The 20,141-nt window shown below is 36.9% G+C and overlaps 2 protein-coding genes across 2 annotated transcripts; one reads left to right on the top strand and one right to left on the bottom strand.

Annotated features, from left to right (window-relative positions):
• Positions 1–448: 448 nt before the first annotated feature.
• Positions 449–10,266, bottom strand: LOC143884070 (glutamate receptor 3.7-like). Its single transcript, XM_077387446.1, has 6 exons — positions 8,736–10,266; positions 5,013–6,358; positions 4,624–4,901; positions 3,738–3,769; positions 3,157–3,563; positions 449–1,153 (listed from the first exon to the last, which is right to left on the bottom strand). Exons 1-6 carry the CDS (start codon positions 8,983–8,985, stop codon positions 743–745), a joined length of 2,724 nt encoding a protein of 907 aa, XP_077243561.1. The 5' UTR covers positions 8,986–10,266; the 3' UTR covers positions 449–742.
• Positions 10,267–14,880: 4,614 nt separating this feature from the next.
• Positions 14,881–16,119, top strand: LOC143882481 (uncharacterized). The gene is made up of 4 exons (XM_077385959.1): positions 14,881–15,094; positions 15,200–15,320; positions 15,418–15,490; positions 15,694–16,119. The coding sequence occupies exons 1-4, from the start codon at positions 14,881–14,883 to the stop codon at positions 16,117–16,119; spliced, it is 834 nt and encodes a 277-aa protein (XP_077242074.1).
• Positions 16,120–20,141: the final 4,022 nt, after the last annotated feature.

Here is a 20,141-nt window from a genome sequence, read left to right as displayed (position 1 = left end):
TGGGTGGAGGTGAATAATACCATGAATTCTGAAATGGTTATCATTTTAACTTGCCAGTTGTGGTGAGTACTCTGATTGTTTGAATTTCGAAAATATGAAACTTTACCTTGTACAATAAGTGTTTGGTCTCATTCTCTGTAATGGGTATTTTATGTGATGCATGCTTTCGAAAATATGTAACAGATAGTTTGGAATTATGCATGAAGAAATAGCAATCAAGGCGTATAATTACAACCATACTCAAAAATGTAATCGATAGTTTGGAACTATGCATAATTTCAAGATAAATGCAGGTATAAACAGTTGTTGCCAAGCAAAGAAACAAATGTAGGAAACAATGTAACAAACAAGTGAAGGAAAAGTTTCATAGTTAACCAGATGCCTGAAGTGGATGCGTAAAAAGAAGTGCTAAACTTTGGTGTTTCTGTGTCAAAGGGCTTCGTGGTAATTATTCTACAAACAGTACTGCATTGCATCAGGATGTTTAACAAGGGGAATTCTAGGAACAAAAAAGAAAAGCTACGTACATCATCACAGATATACAAAAGGCGATACCGCGAGACGTATATTTTACAGGCCTTGTCCATAATAGCAGGAGCACAATTCTATATTCAACACGATCATCTTAAAACTCGATCTACATATAATATTATTTTAGCAGAAAATACTCTATTCCGATGCTGAAATTTATTTTACTTGTGTGCCAGGTGGATCACAACCATGGGCATGGTTGCACCATCATTCATATCACCTGAGGTTGAGTGTTCTCATGCTGCTTGAAAATTTTCTTTATAGCTTCTTCTTTCTCATCAATGAAGTCAAAGAAGCGATAAACAGCGTGGGAACATCCAGTTCTTGATATTTCCAAAGTGGAAGAAGGGTCTCTTGGATTCCAGTTGTAGCGAACAAATTGGCAGATTGCTCGTAGTAGAAACATAAAAAAGGCCGTAAAGGAAACAATCCCACAAACAAGGAAGAGTCCCCAGAAGCTTCTTAAATTGAGCTGGTTAGGTTCAGACCTGTGTGTATTTTGTGTACCACAAATTTCCTCACAAAACCACTTGTCGTGAATCTTTTGAAGTTCACCCATCTCTGAAAGTCTAATGATCGCTATAGACATGTCAATTGCAAGTGGAGAACCTTTCTGAAAAGCCTGTCATATTTTTCAAAACTACAGAATAAGAAAGGAATAGGACTCAAGATATAAAGAAAAATGGCATGAAAATTCAATGGACCTACAAAACCGCAATACATTTAAAACACTTCACTATAAAGAGATACACTCTTTTGAGGACAGGTTTCCCACTCAATCAAAGGTAGTTTGTCATTTTTGAGTATGACATGAGTGTTTTTGTAATTCTTCACTTTCAAGTAACATCTTACCACTCAAAGAATAGCCAAAATAACCATTATAAGAAATGAGATTACATGGACTTAACAAACACCCCATGATCAGAGCCAGTGGACCGGATTATCCTTCAGTTGCAACCTTGATAGAAACATGATGCCTATTCAGCTCATGATTTACTTACATAACTGTTTCATATGTTCTGCAGACCTATTAGGCGATAACTCAGCAGCTCAATTTGATAGGCTCATAATAAATCCATATACCCACTGTGAGAGTATGTGGTAGGTGATGGTAGTCATTGGATTTTGTAAGGGTTTGGATTGCTGGTTAGGGCTGGAAGCCCGGGGTAAAAGTTTCCGGCTTTTAAGTATTATGGGAGGTTATTTTGGTTTATCTGAATGTGCTTGAGGGATAGTGTTCCTTCGCCGCTCAGGGGATTCTTTCTATCCCAGATAATCAATCCTCTTAATTACCTGGGTGGGTGAAAAAATGACTTAGATCCTTGACTCATCTCGAGGCATATAAGCTCCTTGGTCTTCCTCAATTATGTTGTTGTTCGTCTGGGTTATGTTGTCTGTTTCAAGGCTGGAGTGTTTGGAAGTCGGTTTGGAAGGCAGCTGTAAAGGGTTGAAGCAGGAGGAAGTTTTAGATGTTGATGGGAGTTCGTTGATAGTTTTTTACGTTTATACTTTTCTATTGGTCCTGGAGTATGCTCCTGGACCTTCAAACTATGTAAATCTAGTGGGACTACTGGTCCCCATGTATATTCCATGGTATGAATACAATAGTCAATTTTCAAAAAAAAAAATGAGGGATACCAGCCGAAACCTAATATTTTTCAAAAGACCACAACATTAGGAAAAGCACTACAATGCTGAGGGTCTTTTCATGTTCAAGGATTCCAATGGCAACTCTATAATTTCAGATTATTTTTTCTTCATTAACTTTCAAGTTTTTGGGTGGTTTCATATGAACAGTCATATCCCTTGAAACTATGAGAGGTTGTGTTAATTTGAACACATTTTTCACATTCATGTGCTAATATGGCGCTTGGTTTAAAAAAATAACAAAACTGACTTAAACCTTTATACCTTTTCTATTTCTAGGTTAGGGGTGGAAGACCAGGCCGGTTTACTGCAGCCAGACCAAGAATCTCAACAAAATGAGTATTTAAGCTCACTACTGGCCAGCGTAGTTCATCATTTTGCAAAATATTTAAAATTAATATTACAAAGAACTATATGATATATTTGTGGCAGTGCAGAAGAGAAATTGATCATGGCTTGAAATACCAGGCAATATCAATACATAGGGCAGTGTATCAGTTGTATGGATGGACAAAACAAATAACAAAATCTATCCATCATCAAATACACACACTGCCTACACTGCTCATCGAGAAAGACATTGCATTATCTGATACAATGTTTCTTATGGGGGATACAATAATGGATTGGATTTTGACTTGGATGTTTTTAATCCGTACCAGAAATCCAATGCTTTAAACCATGTTGTAAATAGTTTCTTAAACAAAGTCGCATAGTATTTGATAAATTTTCAAATTTATCAATCTTCCATTTATCAACTCATATGCACAAACACACTTAAGCATGTGTGCACCCAAAGACTCATGGTATTGGCAATTTCTTTTAATTTATCAAAAACATTCTATTGACCAACTTGCATACATACAAATGAGCAAGCGTGCATGTATGCGTGTGAATGTAAATGTGTGCATGTATACATGCATGTATGTATGTGTGTATATATGTGTGCACAGATGGGCATGAAGACAGTCTACTTACGAATCCCCATCCACTCTTGGTGAACTCCTGACCGACAATGCCAAAATCACCCGTCTTACTGAGAAACAGCTCAATATATGGAAGCTCATCCACAATTGCGGCTACACCTCCATTGGTTGGTCCATCTAGCAATGCTCTTTCATAAGCTGCTGGTGTGGCAAGAGAAACAAGCCTTGATTCAGGTATGCCCAGACTTTCTATCAGATAGCTATGAGCAAAAGACCCCACTTGATATCCAATACGTTGGTTGCTTGCTATCAAGCTATCAATCCCCGTGATCTGTGATGACAATTGTTGGACTGTAAGAATGGATGTCAAGCTTGCAGTGTAGCTCGATGTGATCACCATCAACAGGAATAGCCAAACCATCATCACGATGCGGCCAAGTGTGCTCAGAGTAGCTTCTTCTGCAATTTTTTATTAGGCTTTAAATCATTTATACTTTTTATTACTTTTCTGTGCAGTTTACATCTATGTGAGGTTTTTAAAAAGAGAAAACAAGTGCAGTCAGTTAAATAGAACAAAAATAGCGATAAAAATTTCACAAGTACAACTATGTAAAATGTCTGTAGTTTGCTTACGTCGTGACTTAAACAGTGTTGAGAAGCTAAACCTGCAATTAAAAATAATAGAATGAAATTAGATGCTAAAAATTCCATAAAACATTAGTTTGAATTTGAGAATAGAAGCACTTAAAACTCAGCAATCACAACAGTATTCCACTACGACGTAAATACCCAAAATTCCAAAGCCTAAGTAACTCATAATGATCTTAAAGTTCCTCAAGTCCTATTTAATTGTTCTATTGATGGAAATTTCTTTTCAAAAAACAGGAAGTTGTTTTCAGCATGTTGCTTGAAAACCTCAAAATAAGTGACAGACCCATTCTCTACACTCAATGTCTGCATGCCGTATCATTGAATGGGGATACATGTATTTCACCACCGAGTTTTCCAGAAATCCATTCTCCCTTCTAGAAAACTGGTTGAAGAATCTAAATCACCAGATATATCACCGGTTATTATATCAAACAGATCTATTTCAAATGGGAAATGAATATCAATGTTGATGAGAACCTCAATACTAGTAAATAGCTAAGCAACTACACAAAGAAGACTGTTTTTGTTTTGTTTCCGACCAACTTGGTCGTGGGATCTCTTCCCTTCTCTTTAATGAAAATTGCTTTGCCATTCAAAAACAAACAAGAACCTCAATACTACTAAAACAATTGCTCTATTTTCAAAAGGAACATGAATATCAATGCATCATATAATCCAAAATTAACTTTTCCCTATCAAATGGGAAGATGAATGCCAACAGAAGCCAAAGTCAGAAAGCTCCACCGTTTCATTAAAAAAAAGAAAAAGAAAAGAAAAATCCCTAGTAAGAAGCCTGATTCTCTTTACCACTGAATGGAGGTGAGGAACTATGGAATCCATTTTCATGTGAACATTAGGAAAGACTTACAAGATCATAATTATGAGCTGTCGCCTAGGTGGGCCACGGAAATCATCGTTTACCCGATGCTCAAGAATCCAAATAACTACTCCAACAAAGAAGAAGAATGCTCCAGTTACACACCACATTTCCACAGAGAATGGCTTGAGAAAAACCCATGCACTTGACTTTTTACTTGTGATGGGAATGACTATGACAAGACCTGTGGAAAGGTACGGCTGTGTGAAATCCACAATTCGTGTGCGGTTTGGGACAATGGAAATGTCCCCAACAGCTGCATCAAACACCTAAGAAACAAATCACCATAAGGAATATCTCAATTACATATAGACAATGAAAAGGATATAGACTTTCCCTTTTTTACAAACCAATCAAAGTGGTCACTAGTAAGTACTTACATTTTCGGCAACCTTATACACCAGCTCGTCGTAACTGGGATTGACTTGGCCATCCCCAAAAGGAACAAACTCATATGGAACCGCATATGGAACTAACTTTAGTGCAGCATTAAACACATCAATACAGTATCCTTCAATTAAATGGGTGTCATTTGTTTCCGTCACAAATTCAACAAAACTGGCCCTCTTGGGTACTCCAATCCTTAGCGGCCTTTCATTGTCCACAATCACCCAACCACGTGGCTTCTCTCCCTTTCCACCAGGCCATGTAGCAGTGTTGAGTTGCTGATTCAGACTTGTATTGCGTTCTGTATTCCCAAACAAAATTTCTGGGAGTGAAACTGACAGACCTGAATAACTAGACCAGTAACCAATCCTACGAATCACCGAATGACCCACATTAATGACTTCATAAGCACCATTGACGAGATTCCGATCAGAATCAAATTGAATTGGCCCTGTTAAACCTGTGAAGTTTGTCTGCTGTAATTTCTCAAGTAGTAGTTTCCCACCATCAAAGACTCTGAGCTTTCCCAGCTGCAGCTCTGTCCCTTCCATATCATGTAGTTTATTACTAGAAGAGAATGAGATATTCCCAGAGTCATTAAGAAACTCATTGATAGCATGTGCGATTACCCAAACTGTATCATATGCATAAAGTCCATAAGAATTCAATTCAAAATTTACTATCCCTTTCCTGTGAAATTCCCTCCACCTAGACACAAAAGCCTTTTTCTGGTCAGACTGCGGATTCAACTGACGAAAGCCAATTACTCCTTGGAGAAAATTCAGTGATGTGGGGCCAAGGGGTTTGGAGGAATCAAGAGCAGCACACAGCCAATCAGTTGTAAGCCATACATATTCATAAGTCATCATTTGAAGATGTTGAGCTATAGGGAAAATTTTAAGTCCAGAGTCAGGACTAGCATGTACAACATAAACTCGTGGCCCAATCAATTTGGATTTATCCAGCAAATTCATGATTTGGTTGTGACTGGCTTGAACAGGCAATGCTATTTTATATGAGATCTTATACATTTTCTTTGCAAGTAAATCGCCTAAAAGGGATATTCCATTCCTCCCATAATCATCATCTACAAAAATGGCAATGACCTGTCGCCACTCATAGTAAGAGATTAAATCTGCCATAGCAGCCATCTGGTAAGAATCACTCGGAGTTGTGCGGAAGAAATACGGGATTTGAAGAGCAGAGAGTGTTGAATCTGTGGCGGCAAAGGATACGAGTGGTACTTGGAGTCCATTAGCAATAAAAGACATCATATGAGCTACCGCAGAGGATTGTGGGCCAATTATGGCCACTGCACCTTCCTCAAGTAGCTGAAATGCTGCAAGCAGAATTCACATGAATCAGTATCATGCGTTTTTTCTGTTTATGTATGTACTCTCTCTCTCTCTCTCTCTCTCTCTCTCGTTATATATATATATATATATATATATATATATATATATATATATATATATATTGAGAGAGAGAGAGAGATGTTTCCTTGACTAAAATTTATATATATGAAGATATAAATTTAGATATAGACATGTGCAGTTAGTTTTACCACCACTCAAAGACTAAAAGTGAAACACATATCACATTTTGTTAATAATTGAGAGTAAGAAGAATTTGTACTTTTCAGTAACTGAAAAGAATTCAATGGGCTCAATATGTAAAAAAACACAGGTCTGTTTAATCATAGATGTTTTCTTTTGACATGGTTAATCATAGATGTTTCCCTGACTAAAATTTATGAATGATAGCTACATTTATGTGTTGAAAATAAATGAGTTGCAAGCTTTTGAAAAATAGAATTGATAAGAAGTAAACTTATCTATTTTAATTTTTAAGACCATGGTTGCAATCGAGAAAGAGAATTCTTTGAATATTGTCAACATAACTTTAAAACTGGCTGAGTTAAATCATGATTCCCTGGCCAACTTGGGTGGCAAATGAGCCATTTTGCCCAGAGTAAAAGCTCTGCTAGTGTAAAACAAGTAATAGTGGAGTGACTTGGTTCAGTCACCAAAATTGAGTCCTTGAGTTGGAGTCAAGTTTGAACTCATAATTGGTTCCTACAGGTCAGGTACGAAGTAAAACTTTAATATAACAAGACAAAGATCAGTGAAATAAAAACGGTTCTGTGCACAAGGTTAACTTAACAAGACCAAAACAACAATAACAACTTCAACTCACAGCATTACAAAGAAAAAAAGAGGTAACGTAAAGATCTACACTATCACAGAAGCAATTTGTCGATTCATATGTAAACTAACTGTCAAAATAGTCCAGAAACAATAAAGAGTTCCAAATTCTATAGAATCTATGTCAATTATAACTCATCTACAGACCCACTTCATTCAATAATCCGCACTACTTGATTATAAAACTGAAACTTTTATTACCGTCACTACTAATTTATGTTTTAATTATTTCTGCAACAAAGGCTGTTAATTATCAGGTGCCACAGCTTGTATCTGCATCATAGAATATGAGTGGCCCAATGTCAATGTGCCTATATTGCATAGATGGGTCATGGTATGAAACAACCAGTTACTCTAAAAGCTTAAGCTGTTGGATAAGGCGTTATTTATTCTATTATACTTTAACACTCCCCCTCACGTGTGGCCCCTCTTTTGGGTTTGGCCATTGCATATGGATTTTTGCTATCAAGGAGGTCTGAACCCAGGCATTTGCTCTGATACCATGTGAAACAACCGGTTACTCCAAAAGCTTAAGCCGTTGGAGAAGGCGTTATTTATTCTATTATACTTTAACACATGGCAGGTTCAATAATTCCAAACGGGGTTGTTAGCACCATTCAGTGGGGGATACTTTTTGTGCATGGCACATTCCTGGTGGGGAATGCCAGATGAATGGTTTGGGATTAATGAATGGTGGGCCTCATCTGCCATACCAAAAGTGCCATTTCATGTGGCCTCAATAACATATAATTCATCTTCGATTTTTTTTTCTTTTGAATGTGGAAGAATCTTATTTGTTGGGACCTAGGTAGAACTCGCACTCTAAAGCTAGCGGTAAGGGGAGGGTGCCCGAATCCTTTTAAGCTCATCCACATCAACTCACTTATCCGATGTGGGATTAATTGCTTTCACGTGGAACCTCCAAGAATCTCCCCCTCCATGTGGAAGCACCATGGACAATCTCGCCCCTCCACGCAGAGGCAACGTGAGGAGGCACACCGTGGTTACCACGCCCTAGCTCTGATACCATTTGTTGGGACCCAGGTAGAACTCACCCTCAAAAGCTAGCCGTTAAGGCGAGGGTGCCCGAATCCTTTTAAGCCCATCCACATCAACTCACTTATCCGATGTGGGATTAATTGCTTTCACGTGAAACCCCCAAGATTATTAATAGAGGGGAAAGCCCCCAAGACTGAGTGGTCAATACAAGATAAAACAGAACCAAAACAGCAACAAACCAAAGCAAAACAAGAACAAGAGAAATCAAGGAGGAAGGAACTGGAATAGCTCCAAGTGGGCTCTCTCAGCTCCAGCACGAGCCAATAGATCAGCTTCACTTTAGTTCATCTTCAATTATTGTGACAAACCATTAGATTAAAGTGTGATTCAACACAGCACATTGAAATCAAAGCCTAAGCATTCAACACAGCACATTGCAATCAAAGCCTAAGCGAGAATTCTTACTTCCAAGAAACTTTAACGCGAAAAGTATATGTGTGGGAAATTAGTCACCTGCAATGGATCCCGTGAAAACACTACAATTGGAGTCCTGCGCGATTAACCTCAGTTTGGTGCCCCCAAGGACATTTGAATTAGCATTGATATCAGCAACCGCGGTCTCAATAGCCACCTTCGCAACTCTACCGATGACCGAATCAAAAGTGAAAATAGCACCAATATTGACAACTTGAGGCCTTTCACAGTCGATACAACTAATAATGCCCAAGATCAAAAGTAACAGTGATACAAGAACATGTCCCATGATCAAACCTTTAAGAAACCCAATTATCTTATCCCAAATCCTTACTCTTGAATCAGGCTTGAATCAAGAGTTGAGGCTTCTAAATGATCAGAAAAATAACAGGAGGACTTGTTCTAACTTAAGAGACCTTCTATTCAAAATCAGGCCACCAATTGTCCACATAAAGTACTTCTGCTACTAAACAGATACAAAAAAACAATTTTTGCAACAACCCAGAAAAGATATAATCTAAAGAAAAGCAACAAAGAAGTGGGTTTTCAAATACTGCTCAAGAAAACCTAAAATTAAGGAGAGATTTTCTCCATGAATTAGCAACCTTGTTCCCACTTAAACCCCCAACAGATCAAAACATTGTTCAATTTTCATTGGACAAAAGCTATCAGGAATTGAGAAGAAAAGAAAAATGGACTCTTCATTTCTTCTTTTTATTTTCTGATTCAGTTCATGCCTTAGGAGATAAGAGCCTAGAAAATGAAGGGATTGCAGAACCACGGGATAACTATAAATAGTAGAAATTCTTCATTGAGAGCTTCTAATTTTTCATTGACTGTATGTCACATCCAATTAGATTAATCATAGAGCTACTGGTACTAACAGCAGTAAATTGAATTAATCAACTAGGAGAGTAAATCACGTGGGTTATTTATTTCCCAATGATTTGATGGACACTGTGTTCTTGGAAGTCAAGACGATACAGACGGGAAAAATCGTGAAAAGTGGATTTTGATTTTTTATGGGTTTTTACACCATCAAACAATTGATCCATAAAAATAAAAAAAACCGGGATCAAGCAGTTCGATATTAAAAGATCCATATAAAATTCCACCGTTCATGTTCTTTACTTGGAAAGTGACCAAATAGAGAGCATCTGTTACAACTTACAAGGGAAGTAAAAACATGCGAATTACACGAGGCAAAATTGGATGGGTGGAAGTGTCAAAACTTATGGGTGGTAACTGGTAATAAGAGCCACCTTTTTATCATTGGATTAAAGCATCCATTCACAAGTTCATTGCCAAAATCTAGGATCATGGGATTCAATGACTAAGGATGATCACATATACAATAGATCTAATGAAACTGTACTACTGATCTATAGGAATCAATATAAAAGAATATAACAATGCATTAAATCTAAATTACAAGAAGAAAGATTAAGGAACTTATCTTGATTTGCTATGGCGGTGATCGATCAGGCTAGATCTTCTAGTGCCTTTTCGGCCTGCTTGATCTCTGGTGGAGGAGATCTCCTTTGGTCAAATTCGATAGCAAGAGATTAACCCCATATTTATAGGAAACGCCTCCAGAGTTTCACCCATGATATATAGAACTCTATTTTGGCTTAATCTTTTTTTAACCAATTACATTATCCAGACTTAGTCGGTGTGGTTAAATCAGACGAAGTGCTAATCATTCATGTCTCAATAGGGATAAAAATATGTTGATTACCCTTATACCCTTTACTAATCACTGTGGTCAACGGGGAACTTCAGTCATTTCACTCTTAATCTCATTCTTCAATCTAGACCATCGATCTTACATCAATGATTGCCTGTGTAGGATCTTACATCACTGTCTACAATTTTCACCCCTCGAAATTCGATTTCCATAGGATGGTCCTAACCCTAGGATATGAGGTTTATACACGGTGACATCCCTCTTCAGATCGGAGAGTTAGGATCATCATATGAAAGAGATTATAGAGAACAAACTGTTTATGTCGGGACCAACAAACAAATGGTTTGGATCTTTTCATGGTTTTAAATTTTGGTTTCAGTACCAATTTCGGCCGCTGAAACCAAAATTTCGATCAAAATCTGGTACACCAAAAAAAATTAATATTTTAATATTTACCAAATTTCGGCTGAAATTTTGGAAAAATAATAATGTTTTTAAAAAAAATTGAATTTCTTTAAATTTTGGCTGACGTTTCCAAAATTTGGTAAGCCCGAAATTTTGGATTTCGAAAAATTTCGGATTTCGGTTGGGTTTGGGTCCCAACCGAAATCCGAAATTTAAAACCATGGATCTTTTAACTGGATAGGCTCCACTGTATTTTGAAAGAACGTACAAAACCATATAAAAACCAGGTTGAAATTTTGAGGACATCATTTTGCCAATATCCTGCACTGCCTTGTTTCAATAATACACTTCTCCTTTTACTTATGCTTTTCCAACCTCTGAAAGGCTGTTACAACATACAGGCCCTATAGAAAGCTACCGGCAATCACAAGTAGAAAAGTGTTTAAAAAGAGAAAAGTGTCATTATCAGAACAAGGGAATATGAAATATCATTTCCAACTATTCTTGGAAGGATGATTCACCTTATGTACAAGTCAGGGTCATATCATACTTTTAAATTGGGATTATCTCGACTACTTTGCAAAAGCAATTGTGCAGCCCATCTTTTCCATGAGGGACATGCCATCCATATTAATTAAAGGAGCAAGACACATTCAGTTATGCGGTAGTGCTTCTCCTTTGAAAAAGAGGGGCTGCAAAATGACTTCCTTCGAAATTGCCTTGAAATACCCTTTTAAATCTATGTATAAGGAAAGACGAAGTCTAAACTGAAGGGTGCCTTGCATAAATGAGATGAAAGGGCGCCCCCATTGGTTCAAAGTCGCCGAGTTTTATTACATCTAAGAGCATGAGGCGGTCAGTCATTAGGGTCAACTTTCATGGACCTTGTTGGCGAGAGGATTGATACTGAAACTTATTGTAGAAACCTGGGAGGTGTAAGAGAATAGAGAAGGAAAACTAGAAACAGAGTGCAGATAAATAGCCTTGTTCAGGAAAATGGTTGGGATTTTTGAAGGGAGATCCCTTTGAATGGAAATGCGGGGTTGAATTGACGGGCTAACCTGGCTTTCTGGTTGGGAATGAACAGAGATGGGCGATAATCAGATGGTTGGTTTTGTAAGTTTGTCTATAAATGGTGAGGGGGTGGCTAGAGTTGCTCCTTTTAGGCATATGATTTTATAGTTTGTGCCATTATTCACCAATTTTTTATTGTGGCATAGCTCCTTGTGTGTCTATGGGGTTTGTACTATGTGAGGTCTCCCATGTATTTGGTTTCTTGTGTGTTTATTCCTAGATTTCTAGGGTTCCATTTTACTTGATGATAATGCTTAGGCTCTGTTCTTTTAAGATTATGATACGTGACTAGATAGATGGGTCCCACTTAGAGTTGAATAAATTAGGATTTAGCAATATCGAAATTGGCTTTTAATATTAATGTGGCTGCTAGTAATATTTTTAGTACTTATTTATATTTAGTAGGATATGGAGATTTGATATAACTCTTAGTATATTGGCTACTCTTAGAATAGAAAGCTATTATTTAATTAGGAAGTAGATTTGGGTAGGATTCTTATTAAGTAGGAAAGTTGAATAGGATCTATGGCTTATAAATAAATTGTAATCTTCTATTTCATCAATGAAAAGAAAGTATCTTAAAAATTGTGTCTTTTGCACAAAGGAGGACCGATCCTTCCCTCGAAATGGATCAAGAGGTTGATCGGGTTCGTAATAGATTATGCCAACTGTTTTTTAGTCTAAAACCAGTTATTGGACACAGAAGAACATGGATTATTGTTTTCTTTTGGTATAGTTGGTAAATTTGAGGCTTTCTTTTTTTCTTTGAATCTTTTTTTTTTAAACCAGGCCTTCTTCATGTCATTCATGATTATTTTCTCGAATCATAGGTTCTTGAATTCATAAAAGACATGTAGTACCTTTTCTTGTATTCCTTTACTATTTTAGATTCTTTTATTATTGGTAAATTTGAGGCTTCTTCATGTCATTCATGATGATTTTCTGGAATCATAGGTTCTTGAATTCATAAAAAATATGTAGTACCTTTTCTTGTATTCATTTACTATTTTAGATTCTTTTGTTATTGTTGAAGAAACCACACACCCCCCCCCCCCCCCCCCCCCCAGTAAATTCTGGAGGCATATTTTTGGCTGCCCTTAGTGACTTTGTGGAATTTTCTTGTATTGTTTACTATTTTAGACAATGTTTCTGTTTGTCATGGAGGACTTGATAGGTTGTGTCACCCAACCGATGAACATCTTTCAAGAACTGAAGCTTCAATTGATCAGGTTGCCTATATCGTCCGCTTCCACTAAACCAGGATAAATTTAAGATGCCCAACTTTTCTGCCTTTCTCATCATTCATCAATACTCAATAGATGCATGGCTTCTCTTGGCTTAAGAAAATAAAAGTTTACTTATTATTTAATATTTTTATATAATTTTATTCTTACCATTTTCCTTGGCCTTTTGCACATTGGATGGATGAGATTTTCGGCCGTATTGCCGGATCTTCAATCTCTTTTCAGTATATTAGAAGATCCGCAAGCAATGTTGCAGATCGGTTTGTCAGAGATGGCATGCTTAGAGCATCCTTGGATTTTATTTTTTTCTCCCTCCTTGAGTGCTTTTTTTCCCCATTGCTATAGTGTACATTTTATGTTTTTTGTATCGACCACATTGGTCAAGGAGGCTGTGGGGATAGATTAATACATTTTACTAACACTAAAAAAATGAGTGTTTTAAAGAGGCCTCACACATGTATTACGGGATTTTTAAGTGGGGATAGAGTTTTTAAGTCATTAGAGGGTACTTTGATCCAAAAGTATTAAGTTTTCTGTAGGGTTTTAGAACTTTCTTGTTATCTTTTTTCGTCTTATATATTTTTAGCCCTAGGGTACTTTTTGATCATTGACTGTTATGCAAGTGAATTTTAAACATTGGTGTGACCCTATAATGTATTATCCTCATATACTCAGATTTATCCTGCTCAAAACAGTCAGGTATCCTTCTTTTGTTTCTTACCCCATCTTTCAATTCCTAATGATCTCTCAGTCAAAACTCTACAACCAAATCTTTACCCCCTCTCTTTGCTATGCAAATCTCTATATCTAAACCTTTCAATCAAAGTCCTATAATGAAATTTTCACTCTCACTACCATTCAAAAAAAAAAAAAAAAAACAGAAAAGAAAAGAAATTCTCATCCTCTTTCCAGTAGACTAGGATTTTTGGTAGGCACCCTATCCATGTAAGGGCCTTTCAAATGAATGCTCTGGATCACCCCAAAACTGTGGCCCACATGAGCTTTTGACGTTCGAGCTCAGAAACAGGTGTGGGCCCACATTGTTGGGGGATCCAAAGCACTCATTTGGAAACCCCTATCACAGATAGGGTGTCTACAAAAAATCAGCTCCATTGGATCGTCCTAACCCTTCCATTTGTGGAGGGAAAATGGGCAGATATCATACGCTCGAGCACAGATAAGCTTATCTACGCTCAAGTGCAGGAAACATGATGGGGGCACATTTTTTTGGTGATCCTAAGCATTCATTTGAAAGGCTCCATCATGGATGAGATGTGTACCAAAAATCAGCTCCATTGGATCAACCTAACCCTTCCATTTGTGGGGTGAAAAAATGGGCAGATTTGCGGACAAACAGTATCGGTCTATTTTCTAACCCACAAGTGGATACCCTAAGATGATCCAATGGAGCTGAATTTTGGTACACACCCCATCCATGATGGGCCTTTCAAATGCATATTTTCCAATGGATAGTCTCTTTTTCTTGCTTTTCTAATTAGCTACTATATGTTTGCTGCAATTTATCCAATAAGAAAGTGCATAGCAAAGTAAGGACTGCTCTTGAGACAGAATATGATAGTTTCAACACCATTATCTTCTACACACATGCAGATACATACAAATCGATTATAAGGAAATAATTTTGAGGCTCTAAATCTCGTTTGTATAATATAATACCGTAGTTACTTTGATTACTTATTTCGCTTATTGTTTATCATAATTCTTTTTCTTCTTTCTTAGCTTCCAATCCGAGAAGATGCACATGAACAGTGAAATGGGTGAGTGGTCCAAAATTCCAAATGAGCTCTTAGAGATGGTCTTGGATCGTCTACCTCTCATCCCCGATCATATCCGGTTTGGTGCTGTGTGCACATCCTGGTATCAGATCAGAATGGAAAATCCCCACTGGTTGGACTTTCAAGGCAAACTTCCACTTATGATGCTCCCTGATGAAGAGGGTACTGATAAAGAGCTGCTTACTGCAACTCGTAACTTCTATAGTATCACTAAAAATAAGCTTTACTATATTCAGTTACCAAAATTTGATGGAAAATAGTGTTGTGGGTCTTCCAAGGGATGGGTGATGACTGTAGATGAGAGCTCTAACATTCATCTATTAAATCCCTTCACAAGTAACCAAATCCAGCTTCCATCGCTTGATAAATTTCCTGACAACCAAAATCAGTATGATCCTGAAGTAGAAAGGGACTACAGGTATATCGTCGACACTTTTTTATTGGCAAATTCTATTTCGACACTAGACTACGTTGTTTTTACCATTGTCACTAATTAGCTGAAATTGTCTTGACAGGTATATGGTCGAGGCTCTTTTATCGGCAAATCCTATTTCAACACCGGACTACGTCGTCGTTACCATCGTCATTGTAAATTTGAAATTGTCCTTCTATAAACCTGGGGATGAAAAATGGACTACTTTAGAGATTCAATGGGGGTCGTTATGAAGATGTCATATATTACAAAGACAAATTTTATGCCATCACTAATGACAATGCTGTTGTGACTTGTGACTTTGATTCCAATGATTTTCCCGAGTTTACAGTAATTACACCTCCATTTCGAGAAGCAGCTGGTGGAGTCTTGTGGGAGGTTGTTGAAGGTTTTAAGAGAGTACGAATGGAATGATGCTTATCCTGCTTATGTATCCGACGATGAAGATGGAAATGAACCCAATCCTCTTCCAGAATGGTATTTTAGGACTGTGGGGTTTGAAGCTTTTGAATTGGACCAAGACACAGGAAACTGGATTGAGATTGATAGCTTAGGCGATCAAATATTGTTCTTGGGATTTAATAGCTCCTTCTCTCTCTCTCAGCTCATGACTTTCTCCAGTGCAAGGCAAACTGCATCTACTTCACAGACAGCAACGAAGATGTACCGGATTGGAATAATGATAACCCGCGTCTTCGACTTGGAGGATAAGAGTTTAAAACGTATAGATACTTCGATTTGGATTTGGAAGCCACTTTGGGTCCATCCATATTTTAGTAACTGAATCCATAGTTTACTATACTACTAGGTTTGGATTCTTAAATAATTTAGTGAGGCAATTGTATGCCTACATACCTAATTTATTTCAAGTTTGTAAACAATTTTTTTTTTTATTAATTATGCATGAGAAACTGATGTAATTTTTTTAAGATAAAGTATTTTTCATTTCGTAGGAAAATTTCCAGCCATACTAACTTTTCTTCCACGGAAACATCCAAGGTGCACTTAATTTTAAAACATTGTGAACTTCTAGTTTATTCTTTGCAGTTCGTTGAAATAAAAAAAATTTACGACCATTTTTACCAATTAAAAATGTGCATAAGATTTATTTTACGGGGTTGTCCCCGTAAAATAAATTTTATTTTAGGGATATCTCCTTCTGAGAAAGATGGAAGATCATGATGTGGAGATCAAATTCGAGGCTCAACTTATTTAAATTGAGCCCCGAATTATGGGGCCCACTATATATTTTGAAAAATAAGCATGCCCAGGTGCCCTAGGGCAAACACCATATTTTATGTTGGGGCCCAACAAGTTAACGGTTTGGATCTTCAAACAATGTAGTAATGGCACTCTCTACAGACCTCGGTTTTTGGTAAAGACATCCATTTAGGAGATGGGTTTTTCTTGCGGTAAGGCTGGGAATTACACTACCTCTAAAAGAACATGCTGCCATCTAAAAATAAACCACAAATAGAAGGATATTGTGGGAACATTAAATTAAAAGGAAGAGGAAGAGACATGAAACCTAATCTTAACTGGAGGGGTGGAAAATGAAAAGATTTGGCAGATGAAACTATAGATGAAACTATATAATGAAGTTGTATTTTTTAAAATGGGATACAGAGGGGGTGCTACGTGGCTCACCCACAGTGTGCAACGTTCCTTTTTGCATATATATTACTAGTAAAAATCCCCGTGCAATGGATGGGCGACGATAAAATTATGATGTCAAAATGTTGTTAACAAAAATATGCATCTTGGAAATGCAGGTTGTTATTATAAAAGATGAAAAATACATAAATACTCAATGGAAAAATACAGATACACCCCCTCAACTTTCTGACATTAACTCAGACTTTTCGAAGTCATCAACGACACCCCTGACTTTTCACAGTCCATGTACTAGCCGCCCTGGGTCGCCACCCTTTAGTTCAAATTCATCAAAAACACCCCCTGACAATTTCTTCTTTCCCGTCCACCCCGTCATGTAACAAGCATTATTGAAAACTAAGGGGGTGTCGTTGAAATTGTCAAAAAGTTGAGGGGGTGTATTTATATTTTTCCCAAAAATCATTTGTAAATAAAGATCCATCTATAACAAAAAAGTAAGTCCCACACCCAATTACCAAAATGAAAGACCGATAATCCTTGAAAAATAAAAGATCCATCTATACCATAAACCAAGTCCAACACCAGGCTAAATCTAAGTAATATGGTTTTTCGTGAAATTATATTTAACTACATCCTAAAACTCCAAAACATCATACTCAGCTTTCCTTGAGCATATCTTGATTGCATTTATCTTCGGCAGAATTGATAATGTCATGTCCTACAACGGAGTTGTCGACCACATATTTCCCCTTGTAACCTGTGAGAAATTGTAATCTTTAAATATTAGATAACATGAAAAAACTAATATTACATTGATTGCTTCTCAAGTAGTGTATGTAATGTACCTCTCATGGACGTATGAGCAATGTCTTCCTGCATTTCTATCTTTCGTTTGGTACTTCATGTTGAATGCTTGAGCTAGGCCGGGAAAAATGTTTTTTTAGAATGCTATCACCGCAATTATGTCTTCTTTTCTACAAAATAGTATTACAAGGCTCCCTCTCTTAGAAAAAACTTTTTTAGCTAATTGGAACCTCCATGTAACCATAAAAAAATACCAGTGTGATGAGGAAATCAACTTATTTCTTTCAATCGTCTCAAATAAAAGCTACTTTTATTGTAGGCCTCCAAAAAACACATCAAATGTGGCGTGTCTTCTCACATAAAAGATACTTTTGTTATAGGCCACTAAAAAACTATAAAAAAAAACATACTAAAAATGTGGTAAGGAAATTAAGTCATTCTTTCAATGTGATTCCATATATATATATATATATATATATATATATATATATATATATATAGAGAGAGAGAGAGAGAGAGAGAGAGAGAGAGAGAGACATGCTACTTGACCATAGGTTGTAACAAGAAGTGGAATGTTGCTTGATAATAGAATACAATTTAAGTAAGTTACTTTACTCCAAGGGAATTTATAATAGTTTGAGATGCAACTCATTATCAAATTTATTAGTGTGATTTTTTATGAGAAACAAATTATATATTTTTTGATAAATAAGGTTTTTCCTATTACACCTATCAATAATTTAAATTATCTTTTTAATTTTACACTTAAAATCTATTCTTATATAGATTTTATTATTAGTACTAAAATGTTCTACCTTTTATAATTGATTTCTTATTTGCATCTTAGGTTATTGAAATTTTGTTTATATGAAAATGAGATATCGGAGGAAACCAAACAAAAAGGTTGCACCCTAGGTTTGTATTTTGGTTGAGTCACTATTCTCGGAAGGATGATTCACCTTATGTAGAGAATAAAACAAGTCAGGGTCATATCATACTCTTAAATTGGGATTATCTCGACAATTTTGCGCAAGCAATTGTGCAGCCCATCTTTTCCATGAGGATATGCCATCCCATATGACTTAAGGCTCTGTTCACTTGCGTTCTCTGGAAATCGAATCCCTAGAAAACACCTCTTTTTTTTCGAGAAAGCTAAAATAGTGGTGTTTACTTGTTTTCCAGATAGAAAATGTGAAAAATGACATGGCAATGTCACAAATGATGTGGAAAGGATTCCTTTTTCTCGAGAAAGAGAAACCAAATCCCACTATTTTGACGGGATTTGGTTTCCCATGAAATAAGCCGTGTGAGAAAGCTTTTCCTGCACAGTTTCTCGGGGTTTCCTGCGCAAGTGACAGGCGCAGGAAACCTTTTCCTGCACAGTTTCTCGGAATTTCTTTTCCTTTTGTCACATTAGTTTCTCAAGCATCCTTTTCTCGGGATTTCTTTTCCTTTCCCGGGAAAACAAGTGAACAAAGCCTTAGGCACAAGAAAAATTCAGTTATGAAGTAGTGCTTCTCCTTTAAAAAAGAGAGGTTGCAAAATGACTTCCTTCGAAATTGCCTTGAAATACCCTTTTAAATTTATGTACGAGGAACGAGGAAGTCTAAACTAAAGGCCGCCATGCATAAATGAGATGATAGGGCGCCACCGAAGTGCATTTATAATAACACCGAAAATGGAAAAGTCAAAGGCATTAAATGCATTTTGGCAACTTTAAACCAATGGGGTGGCTTTTCATCTTAGGGAAAAATACAGATACACCCTCTAGTTTCTGACACATTCAACTCTAACCCTGACTTTCAAAACGTGACAAGTACACCCCCGGAAGTTTTTTTTAAAGTCACGGACCAGACGGCAAGGCGGAAATGACAAAAATGCTCTCATCTTCCCCAACAGAAAATTAGGGTTTTCAAACTTGAAAACTGAAAATTAGGGTTTGATTCAAACTCTTGTTTATTTATCATCATAAACCCTCTATTTAGGAGTTTTATTTGTTTTCATTCACACCATTATCATGATTTGCACATAAAACCTAATATTTTAGGGCTTTTTTTTGTTGTTGTTATCAATGTTTTTCTCTTGAAATATGGGATGTAGCTATAGGGTGGGGTTTCATTGTTTGTGGTGGAGGTGACGGCAGTGGCCGGAGATGCGACGACGGCGGTGGGAAATTGTATAACCCTAATCCCTTTGCAAGAGGGTATTTCTGTCATCAAAATACTAACCATTGTTAGTTTTAGTCTTTCCGTCAGGTTCCATTGACGGAGGGGGTGTACTTGTCACGTTTTGAAACCTCAGGGGGTGTACCTGTCTCGTTTTGAAATTCAGGATTAGAGTTGAATGTGTCAAAACTAAAGGGGTTGTAAATGTAATTTTCCCTTCATC

Source organism: Tasmannia lanceolata, unplaced genomic scaffold (genome assembly GCF_043159265.1).
Source record: "Tasmannia lanceolata isolate RefF3 unplaced genomic scaffold, GAP_Taslan_0.1 ptg000008l, whole genome shotgun sequence".
Classification (NCBI taxonomy): domain Eukaryota; kingdom Viridiplantae; phylum Streptophyta; class Magnoliopsida; order Canellales; family Winteraceae; genus Tasmannia; species Tasmannia lanceolata.
This window is presented reverse-complemented; position numbering and strand designations above follow the sequence as displayed.

Excerpts from the sequence above, each read along its gene's own strand:
- LOC143884070 (XM_077387446.1), bottom strand. The coding sequence starts at position 8,985 with ATGGGACATGTTCTTGTATCACTGTTACTTTTGATCTTGGGCATTATT. Across the intron at positions 3,770-4,623 it reads CAGCTCATAATTATGATCTT|GTTTAGCTTCTCAACACTGT; the intron begins GTAAGTCTTTCC and ends TTTTAATTGCAG. Across the intron at positions 1,154-3,156 it reads CCAAGAGTGGATGGGGATTC|GCTTTTCAGAAAGGTTCTCC; the intron begins GTAAGTAGACTG and ends AAAATATGACAG.
- LOC143882481 (XM_077385959.1), top strand. The coding sequence starts at position 14,881 with ATGGGTGAGTGGTCCAAAATTCCAAATGAGCTCTTAGAGATGGTCTTG. Across the intron at positions 15,095-15,199 it reads AGAGCTGCTTACTGCAACTC|ATGAGAGCTCTAACATTCAT; the intron begins GTAACTTCTATA and ends TGATGACTGTAG. Across the intron at positions 15,321-15,417 it reads GAAGTAGAAAGGGACTACAG|GTATATGGTCGAGGCTCTTT; the intron begins GTATATCGTCGA and ends TTGTCTTGACAG.